The sequence below is a fragment of the Coregonus clupeaformis genome, unplaced genomic scaffold, assembly GCF_020615455.1.
Source record: "Coregonus clupeaformis isolate EN_2021a unplaced genomic scaffold, ASM2061545v1 scaf0017, whole genome shotgun sequence".
Taxonomy (NCBI): domain Eukaryota; kingdom Metazoa; phylum Chordata; class Actinopteri; order Salmoniformes; family Salmonidae; genus Coregonus; species Coregonus clupeaformis.
In genome coordinates this window covers 648136-660000 of record NW_025533472.1, presented here as the reverse complement: position 1 = coordinate 660000, position 11865 = coordinate 648136, and the positions used below count along the sequence as shown (strand labels likewise).

Genomic DNA, 11865 nt, shown 5'->3' with positions numbered 1-11865 from the left:
TAGTAGTAGTAGTAGTAGTAGTATTGGTAGTAGTAGCAGTAGTAGCAGTAGTAGTAGTAGTAGTAGTAGTAGTAGTAGTAGTAGTAGTAGTAGTAGTAGTAGTAGTAGTAGTAGTAGTAGTAGTAGTAGTAGTAGTAGTAGTAGTAGTAGTAGTAGTAGTGGTAGTAGTAGTGTGTAAAACACTGCCATATTTTTCAGTTCTTACCTTGGATCAGTGGTACAATCTCCTTTTCTGAATCTGATTGGCTGCGCCATAGACGAGTCACTCTTTATGGACATACAGCTGGGTACAGGTGAGGCTGGTCTCTCCTGCTGGTATGGGCTGCAAACAACAAACATACTCTAATTCAGACATGTGCCATGCAATAATACCGTGTTAGCAATAGGAGAGTGTTGGTGGTGGTTGTGGTAGTAGTGGGTGGGGGTGGTGGTAGTAATAGTAGCAGTAGCAGTAGTAGTAGTAGTAGCAGGAGTAGTAGTATTAGTAGTAGTGGTAGTAGTAGTAGTAGTAGTAGTAGTAGTAGTAGTAGTAGTAGTAGTAGTAGTAGTAGTAGTAGTAGTAGTAGTATTGGTAGTAGTAGTAATGGTGGTAGTAGTAGTAGTAGTAGTAGTAGTAGTAGTAGTAGTAGTAGTAGTAGTAGTGGTAGTATTAGTAGTAGTAGTAGTAGTGGTGGTGGTGGTAGTAGTAATAGTAGCAGTAGCAGTAGTAGTAGCAGCAGCAGTAGTAGTAGTAGTAGTAGTAGTAGTAGTAGTAGTAGTAGTAGTAGTATTGGTAGTAGTAGTAGTAGTAGTAGTAGTAGTAGTAGTAGTAGTAGTAGTAGTAGTAGTAGTAGTAGTAGTAGTAGTATTGGTAGTAGTAGTAATGGTGGTAGTAGTAGTAGTAGTAGTAGTAGTAGTAGTAGTAGTAGTAGTAGTAGTAGTAGTAGTAGTAGTAGTAGTAGTGGTAGTAGTAGTATTGGTAGTAGTGGTGGTAGTAGTAGTAGTAGTAGTAGTAGTAGTAGTAGTGGTAGTAGTAGTATTGGTAGTAGTAGTAGTGGTGGTAGTAGTAGTAGTAGTAGTAGTAGTAGTAGTAGTAGTAGTAGTAGTATTGGTAGTAGTAGTAGTGGTGGTAGTAGTAGTAGTAGTAGTAGTAGTACTAGTAGTAGTAGTAGTAGTGGTAGTATTAGTAGTAGTAGTAGTAAAAGCAGTCATGGTAGTAGAAGCAGTAGTGGTAGCATGTGCCATGCAATAATACCGTGTTAGCAATAGGAGAGTTGAAAGTTTGATTGTGATAATTCAGAAAGTTTAATGATGTTTGTAGTCATTAAGCATTAAGCATTCAGTCTCATTTACTCTGAGCTCAGCTGGGGAACTTTATTCTTAAATATATATATTTTTGGGTCATCTTAAATATTATCATCTTACCTCTTAGTTTTGGTGTCATGTTCCCCAGAGAGACTCCTTTTAGAAGTAGGGCCCCCCTCCTCTTTCTCCCCAGAGAGACTCATTTTAGAGGCAGGGCCCCCCTCCTCTCTCTCCCCAGAGAGACTCATTTTAGAGGCAGGGCCCCCCTCCTCTCTCTCCCCAGAGAGACTCATTTTAGAGGCAGGGCCCCCCTCCTCTCTCTCCCCAGAGAGACTCATTTTAGACCACTGACCCCTAAACAGAGATCCAACATGTTGGTTGTAGTTAACACAGTGACAAGATAGTCTTGAAAATCAATTGTTCTTTATTATTCATAACATCTCTTAGAAATAAAACATTTACTAACAGACACTATATAATATTTGACTAAAACAATCATTTCAAACCTTTTTAACGATCACATATGTTCTTTTTACTTGTATTTAATCAGGGGCAACCCATTGAGACCAGGGTCTCATTTTCAAAGGTGCCCTGAGCACAGCAGTACAACAGTACAAAAAAACGTCTCACCTACAAATCAGTTTAAAAGGTCCAATGCAGCCATTTTTATCTCAATATCAAATCATTTCTGGGTAACAATTAAGTACCTTACTGTAAAATAGCTTTTTAGCCAAAAACTTTCTCAAGCAAGAATTTTGCTAGCACTGTCTGGGAGTGGTCTGAGTGGGGAGGGGAAAACTGAAAACGAGCTGTTATTGGCAGAGAGGTTTGGAACTCTTTGTTATTGGTCTATTAACCAATTGACGCATGGTGATGTCACCATGGAAAGCCTAAACTCCCGCCCATGCAACATTTTTACAATTAAAACCACAGGTCAGGTGTATTCAGGATGCTTTGAACATTAAATGAACACTCAAAAATTCAACGACTTTGTTACTTTGAGATTATTTGGGGGATGAAATTTAAAGTATGCTAATATTTTGTTTAGCATATGTTTTTGGTGGTTTGACACTTTATTCAGACAGTAATGAGATGGGGAGACAGGCTAATGGGAGAAACAGTGGGAAGGTTGGAAGCAGGGATTGGTCCCCTTTAGAACAAATTTTCAAGTGGCCTTTTATTGTCCCCAGCACAAGGTGTACCTGTGTAATGATCATGCTGTTTAATCAGCTTTTGATATTCCACCCCTGTCAGGTGGATGGATTATCTTGGCAACGGATAAATGCTCACTAACAGGGATGTTAACAAATTTGTGCACAAAATCTGAGAGAAATATGCTTTTGTGCAAATGGAACATTTCTGGGATATTTTATTTCAGCTCATGAAACATGGGACCAACACTTTACATGTTGCGTTTATACACTGCTCAAAAAAATTAAGGGAACACTAAAATAATACATCCTAGATCTGAATGAATGAAAATAATCTTATTGAATACTTTTTTCTTTACATAGTTGAATGTGCTGACAACAAAATCACACAAAAAATATCAATGGAAATCAAATTTATCAACCCATGGAGGTCTGGATTTGGTTTCAAATTAAAGTAGAAAACCACACTGCAGGCTGATCCAACTTTGATGTAATGTCCTTAAAACAAGTCAACATGAGCCTCAGTATGAAAGTACTTTATTATGTAGTTCTCCCATTTGAAAAAGTCATAATTATTTAGACAAATTAATTTAGTCAAAAGTTTAGTATTTGGTCCCATATTCCTTACCTGCAGTGATTACATCAAGCTTGTGATTCTACAAACTTGTTGAATACATTTGCAGTTTGTCTTGGTTGTGTTTTGGATGATGTTTTTCCCAATAGAAACTGAATGGTGAATAATGTCCTGTCATTTTGGAGTCACTTCACTTGTATTGTCAGTAAGAATAGAAGATGTTTCTGAACACTTCTACATTCATGTGGATGCTACCATGATTATGAATAATCATGAATGAATCGTGAATGATGATGAATGAGAAAGTTACAGAGCAACAAGGATCATACCCCCTCTGTTATTGGAAATGGTAAGAGGTTAGCATGTTTTGTTGTAGCCTCTGTAACTTTCTCACTCATTATTATTCATGGTTCATTCATGATCTTTCTCAATCATGGCAGTCACAGGCTTGATTTAGTCATTGCATTCAAAGAATATGGGACCAAATACTACACTTTTGACTACTTTAATACACTATAAGTGAATTGGTCAGAATACTTATGACTTCTCATTATTATTCATGATTCATTCATGATCTTTCTTAATCATGTCATCATCAGGATTAATTTAGTAATGTTTAGAAACATGTTATCTACTCACTTAGACAGAAAATTACTCCAGTCATCATCCACCATTCAGTTACTATCGGGCAAAACATAACCCAAAACACAACCAAAACAAACTGCAAATGCAACCAACGAGTTTGGGACCAAATACTAAACTTTTGACTACTTTAATACACTATGAGTGAATTTATCAAAATACTTATGACTTCTTCAAAAGTGGGGGACTAGATACATAAAGTGCTTTCATTTCTAAATGGTGAAACAGATATGTATTCAAATACCCTCAAATAAAAGGTGACATTATATACTGTCAACTCATATGAAACATTTGATCTCAAATCCAAAATGCTGGAGTATAGAGCCACATTTAAAATGTTAGCTTCACTCTCAAAATAGATATGGTGTGGACTGTATACTCAATACAATTTAACGTAATTTTCGGACTATAAGCCGCGCCTTTTTTCCCATTTTTCGACCCCTGCGGCTTATATAACGGTGCGGCTAATCTATGGATTTTTACAGCTAACGGCCACTAGAAGACCTCCTAAATCTATGGATTTTACAGGTTACAGTCCACCAACTTTAACTCTATGGACTCTATGACCGGTCCGCGCCCCCCACCTTTAAGCGGCGGGCTCCAGCAGGAAAAGCTGGAGGCCGGAAAAGAGTGAGACAGGTAGCGCGCAAAAGTAAAAGTGGAACCGAGAGTGGTACGAGAGACAGAACGAGAGCAAGACAGACAGACATTACGAGAGCGAGACAGTTTGTTCAAAGGAAGTTTTCATGCACAAACCCTCATTATGGAAAACAAACGTAGAAATGCATATGATGCAGCTTAAAGGCAGTCAATCTGGCTGTAAAAGAAGGAAATAGAGCTGCTGCACGTAGCCTTGGCATCAATGAGTCAATGGTGAGACGTTGGAGACGCCAGCGGGAAGAACTGTCTCAATGCAAAAAGTCAAAAAAAGCTTTCAGAAGTAATAAAAGCAGATGGCCCGAACTTGAAGACTTTCTTGAAGATTGGGTGAACACACAGAGAGCAGACGGCCGAGGTGTTTCCACCGTGCAGATCCGACTGAAAGCTGAAACAGTCGCCACCGAAATGAAAATTGAAAATTTTAGAGGTGGACCATCCTGGTGTTTCAGATTTATGAGACGAAAGGGACTCTCCATCAGGGCGCGGACGACTGTGTGTCAGCAACTCCCTCCTGACTAGCAGGAAAAAATAACAAACTTCGGCGAATTCACGCAAAGAATGATAGAGGAATATTCCATCGGACCGGACCAGATCATAAATATGGATGAAGTGCCTTTGACGTTTGACCTGCCTCTCACTAGGACTGTTAAGAAGAAAGGTGAATCGTCCATCACGTTGAGAACCACTGGCCACGAGAGAACGAATTTTACTTGTGTTCTTGGCTGCACAGCATCTGGATTAAAGCTTCCGCCAATGGTGATTTTTAAGCGGATTACAATGCCAAAAGAAAATATCCTGAACGGCATCTCCTTTAAAGTCAACAAGATGGATGATGGAAAGTGTAATGAATGAGTGGCTGAATGAGTGACTGAATGAGTGCTACGTCAAGCGCCCTGGAGGATTCTTTCGCCAAAAAAAAGCTTTGCTCGTTTTGGACAGCATGAGGGCCCATATAACGGATAATGTGAAAGCAGCCATCAAGAGCACAAACTCGATTCCAGCTGTGATTCCTGGGGGCACAACGAAGCATCTGCAGCCACTCGACATCAGTGTCAATCGTGCATTCAAAGTGGCACTACGCGTTCAGTGGGAGGAGTGGATGACTAGCGGCGATAAATCATTCACCAAAACTGGTCGCATGTGAAAAGCAACTTTCGCTCAAGTTTGCGAGTGGATCCTGATAGCGTGGAGGAGTGTCAAAACATCCACGATCATTAACGGGTTCCGAAAGGCTGGACTGCTGCGTGATGAAGAGGAGGACGCCGCCACAGCTGAGGCCCTTCAGAGGCTGTTCGATTCCGACAGTGACGAAGAGGAGTTCGTTGGTTTTGAGAGCGTCAATGAAGGAGAGAGGAGAGTGGCTGACGAAGCCACCCTGAGCCTGTTCGTTTCCGACACTGAAGATGAGGACTTTGGTGGTTTTAGTACGCAGGAAGAAGACGGAGATGAGGATTAATGACTTGACTTTTCTGGTTACAGCCGTGTACTGCACCTTAGCCTAAAAGATGAAGACGAGGATTAATGACTTTTCTGGTAGGCTGATTACCGTATATTTTAAGCAGCCGTGTTGCTGCAACTTTAGGCTTACGCGCTTACTGTCGTGTTACAGGCACTTTATTTTGCACTTTAAAAAAAACACATTTAATTTAGCCATTGATATTGCCTCGTCAAGCGCTGTAAGCTTTGTTTTTTGTTATGGTACTACTGTAGGCTATAATGTAGATAAATACCCTTACATATGGTAATTAAATATTAAAACACCTGCGGCTTATAGTCCAGTGCGGCTTATATATGTACACATCATTCAATTTAGCTGCTGCGGCTTATACTCCGGTGCGCCTTATAGTGCGGAAAATACGGTAAATCTGATACCTCACTGTCTGTCTTTTGACTGATACTGCTTTTTAAACTGCTCTGGTCAGTCAACTCAAATATTCGTAGGATACATGTTTCTCTCTACAAGCAATATTATGATCATTTCTAACAATGATACATTAATTCATGAATGGATATGGCGGGTTTCAGGACACTGATATATCTGAATATGTTGTAAAAATATACTGCCACAATTTTCACCATCAAAGAATAGCAGTGTGGTTTTAATATGATTTGACTCTTTGCAGGCTGTCAGGCTGTCTAGTCACAGAGGAAGGCTGTGCTTCTCTGGTCTCAGATCTGAGTTCAAACCCCTCACACCTGAGAGAGCTGGATCTGAGTAACAATGACCTGAAGGATTCAGGAGTGAAGCTGCTCTCTGCTGGACTGGGGGATCCCCACTGTAAACTGGAGACTCTGAGGTCAGTATTCCTGTAGTTGGTCAACAAGTGATAACTGTTCACCAGATCCACATGTGTTTACCAGGCACACATAGTCCACACCATATATGTTTGGACAGTGAAGCTTACAGTTTTACATTTGGTGCTATGCTCCATCATTTTGGATTTGAGATATAATGTTTCATATCAGGCAACAGTACAGAATGTCACCTTTTATTTGATGTTAATGGTGAGAGGTTAGCATGTTTTGTTGTAGCCTCTGTAACTTTCTCACTCATTATTATTCATGATTCGTTCATGATCTTTCTCAATCATGGCAGTCACAGGCTTGATTTAGTCATTGCATTCAAAGAATATGGGACCAAATACTAAACTTTTGACTACTTTAATACACTATAAGTTAATTGGTCAGAATACTTGACTTCTTGAAAAGGGGGACTAGATACATAAAGGGCTTTTATTTTTCTAAATGGTGAAACAGATATGTATAAAAATTCCCTCAAATTAAAGGTGACATTATATAATGTCACCTCATATAAAACATTTGATCTCAAATCCAAAATGCTGGAGTATAGAGCCACATTTAAAATGTTAGCTTGACTGTGAAAATATATATGGTGTGGACTGTATACTCAATACAATCTAAATCTGATACCTCACTGTCTGTCTTTTGACTGATACTGCTTTTAAACTGCTCTGGTCAGTCTACTCAAATATTCGTACTATACATGTTTTTCTCTACAATCAATATATGATCATTTCTAATAATGAAACATTCATTAATTTATGAATAGATATGGCAGGTTTCAGGACACTGATATATCTGAATATGTTGAAAAAATATATTGCCACTATTTTCACCACCAAAGAATAGCAGTGTGGTTTTAATATGATGTGACTCTTTGCAGGCTGTCAGGCTGTCTAGTCACAGAGGAAGGCTGTGCTTCTCTGGTCTCAGATCTGAGTTCAAACCCCTCACACCTGAGAGAGCTGGATCTGAGTAACAATGACCTGAAGGATTCAGGAGTGAAGCTGCTCTCTGCTGGACTGGGGGATCCCCACTGTAAACTGGAGACTCTGAGGTCAGTATTCCTGTAGTTGGTCAACAAGTGATAACTGTTCAACAGATCCACATGTGTTTACCAGGCACACATAGTCCACACCATATATGTTTGGACAGTGAAGCTTACAGTTTTACATTTGGTGCTATGCTCCAGCATTTTGGATTTGAGATATAATGTTTCATATTAGGCAACAGTACAGAATGTCATATTTTATTTTAGGTTTTTCATACATATCTGTTTTACCGTTTAGAAATGAAAGCATTTTATGTGTCTAGTTCTCCCATTTGAAGAAGTCGTAATTATTTGGACAAATTTATTTAGTCATAAGTTTAGTATTTGGTCCCATATTCCTTACCTGCAGTGATTACATCAAGCTTGTGATTCTACAAACTTGTTGAATACATTTGCAGTTTGTCTTGGTTGTGTTTTGGATGATGTTTTTCCCAATAGAAACTAAATGGTGAAAAATGTCCTGTCATTTTGGAGTCACTTCACTTGAATTGTCAGTAAGAATAGAAGATGTTTCTGAACACTTCTACATTTATGTGGATGCTACCATGACTATGAATAATAATGAATGAATCGTGAATGATGATGAATGAGAAAGTTACAGAGGAACAAGGATCATACCCCCTCTGTTATTGGTAATGGTGAGAGGTTAGCATGTTTTGTTGTAGCCTCTGTAACTTTCTCACTCATTATTATTCATGATTCATTCATGATCTCTCTCAATCATGGCAGTCACAGGCTTGATTTAGTCATTGCATTCAAAGAATATGGGACCAAATACTAAACTTTTGACTACTTTAATACACTATAAGTGAATTGGTCAGAATACTTGACTTCTTGAAAAAAGGGGGGACTAGATACATAAAGGGCTTTTATTTTTCTAAATGGTGAAACAGATATGTATAAAAATTCCCTCAAATTAAAGGTGACATTATATACTGTCATCTCATATAAAACATTTGATCTCAAATCCAAAATGCTGGAGTATAGAGCCACATTTAAAATGTTAGCTTCACTGTAAAACTAGATATGGTGTGGACTGTATACTCAATACAATCTAAATCTGATACCTCACTGTCTGTCTTTTGACTGATAGTGCTTTTTAAATTGGTCTGGTCAGTCTACTCAAATATTCGTACTATACATGTTTCTCTCTACAATCAATATATGATCATTTCTAATAATGAAACATTCATTAATTTATGAATAGATATGGCAGGTTTCAGGACACTGATATATCTGAATATGTTGAAAAAATATATTGCCACTATTTTCACCACCAAAGAATAGCAGTGTGGTTTTAATATGATTTGACTCTTTCCAGGCTGTCAGGCTGTCTAGTCACAGAGGAAGGCTGTGCTTCTCTGGTCTCAGCTCTGAAGTCAAACCCCTCACACCTGAGAGAGCTGGATCTGAGTAACAATGACCTGAAGGATTCAGGAGTGAAGCTGCTCTCTGCTGGACTGGGGAATCCCCACTGTAAACTGGAGACTCTGAGGTCAGTATTCCTGTAGTTGGTCAACAAGTGATAACTGTTCACCAGATCCACATGTGTTTACCAGGCACACATAGTCCACACCATATGTGTTTGGACAGTGAAGCTTACAGTTTTACATTTGGTGCTATGCTCCAGCATTTTGGATTTGAGATAGAATGTTTCATATTAGGCAACAGTACAGAATGTCACCTTTTATTTGAGGGTATTCATACATACCTGTTGTACTGTTTAGAAATGAAAGCACTTAATGTATCTAGTTCTCCCATTTGAAAAAGTCTTAATAATTTGGACATATTCACTTATATTGTATTAAAGTAGTCATAAGTTTAGTTTTTGGTCCCATATTCCTTACCTGCAGTGATTACATCAAGCTTGTGATTCTACAAACTTGTTGAATGCATCTGCAGTTTGTCTTGGTTCTGTTTTGGATTATGTTTTTCCCAATTGAAACTGAATGGTGAATAATGTCCTGTCATTTTGGAGTCGCTTCACTTGTATTGTCAGTAAGAATAGAAGATGTTTCTGAACACTTCTACATTCATGTGGATGCTACCATGGTTATGAATAATCATGAATGAATCGTGAATGATGATGAATGAGAAAGTTACAGAGGAACAAGGATCATACCCCCTCTGTAATTGGTAATGGTGAGTGGTTAGCATGTTTTGTTGTAGCCTCTGTAACTCTCTCACTCATTATTATTCATGATTCATTCATGATTATTCTTAATCATGGCATCATCAGGATTAATTTAGTAGTGTTTAGAAACATGTTATCTACTCACTTAGACAGAAAATTACTCCAGTCATCATCCACCATTCAGTTACTATCGGGCAAAACATAACCCAAAACACAACCAAAACAAACTGCAAATGCAACCAACGAGTTTGGGACCAAATACTAAACTTTTGACTACTTTAATACACTATAAGTGAATTGGTCAGAATACTTTTGACTTCTTCAAATGGGGGACTAGATACATAAAGTCAATCTAAATCTGATACCTCACTGTCTGTCTTTTGACTGATACTGCTTTTTTAAATGGTCTTGTCAGTCTACTCAAATATTTGTACAATACATTTTTCTATCTACAAGGAATAATTTGATAATTTAAAATAATGATACATTAATTTATGAATAGATATGTCAGGTTTCAGGACAATGATATATCTGAATATGTTGAAAAAATATATTGCCACTATTTTCACCACCAAAGAATCGCAGTGTGGTTTTAATATGATTTGACTCTTTGCAGGCTGTCACGCTGTCTAGTCACAGAGGAAGGCTGTGCTTCTCTGGTCTCAGCTCTGAAGTCAAACCCCTCACACCTGAGAGAGCTGGATCTGAGTAACAATGACCTGAAGGAATCAGGAGTGAAGCTGCTCTCTGCTGGACTGAGGAATCCCCACTGTAAACTGGAGACTCTGAGGTCAATATTCCTGTAGTTGGTCAACAAGTGATAACTGTTCACCAGATCCACATGTGTTTACCAGGCACACATAGTCCACACCATATGTGTTTGGACAGTGAAGTTTACAGTTTTAAATTTGGCACTATGCTCCATCATTTTGGATTAGAAATTGTTTCATATTAGGCAACAGTACAGAATGCCACTTTTTATTTGAGGGTATTCATACATACCTGTTTTACTGTTTAGAAATGAAAGCACTTAATGTATGTAGTTCTCCCATTTGAAAAAGTCATAAGTATTTGGACAAATTAATTTAGTCCAATGTTTAGTGTTTTAGTGTTTGGTCTTTGAATATTCTTTGCCTGTAGTGATTACATCAAGCTTGTGATTCTACAAACTTGTTGAATACATTTGCAGTTTGTCTTGGTTGTGTTTTAGATGATGTTTTTCCCAATAGAAACTGAATGGTGAATAATGTCCTGTCATTTTGGAGTCACTTCACTTGTATTGTCAGTAAGAATAGAAGATGTTTCTGAACTCTTCTGCATTCATGTGGATGCTACCATGATTATGAATAATCATTAATAAATGGTGAATGATGATGAATGAGAAAGTTACAGAGGAACAAGGATCATACCCCCTCTGTTATTGGTAATGGTGAGAGGTTAGCATGTTTTGTTGTAGCCTCTGTAACTTTCTCACTCATTATTATTCATGATTCATTCGTGATTTTTCTTAATCATGGCATCATTAGGATTCATTTTGTAGTGTTTAGAAACATTTACATTTTAGTCATTTAGCAGACGCTCTTATCCAGAGCGACTTACAGTTAGTGAGTGCATACATAATTTTTTATAAAAAAAAATCATACTGGCCCCCTGTGGGAATCGAACCCACAACCCTAGCGTTGCAAACGCAATGCTCTACCAACCAAACTACATCCCTGCCGGCCATTCCCTCCCCTACCCTGGACGACGCTGGGCCAATTGTGCGCCGCCCCATGGGTCTCCCGGTCGCGGCCGGCTACGACAGAGCCTGGATTCGAACCAGGATCTCTAGTGGCACAGCTACAGAAACCTGTTATCTACTCACTTAGACAGAAAATTACTCCAGTCATCATCCACCATTCAGTTACTATTGGGCAAAACATAACCCAAAACAAACTGCAAATACAACCAACGAGTTTACAACCAAATACTCAACTTTTGACTACGTTAATACACTATTAGTCAAATGGTCAGAATACGTTTGACTTCGTCAAATGGGGGGACTAGTAACATCAAGTGCTTTCATTTC

The 11865-nt window shown here is 38.5% G+C and overlaps 1 protein-coding gene across 1 annotated transcript in view; it reads right to left on the bottom strand.

The window, feature by feature from the left end:
• LOC121556464 (NLR family CARD domain-containing protein 3) overlaps positions 1–1440 on the bottom strand; it is a 23677-nt gene extending 22237 nt beyond the window's left edge. Inside the window, 2 exon segments of the mRNA XM_045212473.1 lie at positions 206–322; positions 1405–1440. Coding sequence (XP_045068408.1) covers positions 206–279 — 74 coding nt within the window. The 5' untranslated portion in view covers positions 280–322; positions 1405–1440.
• Positions 1441–11865: the final 10425 nt, after the last annotated feature.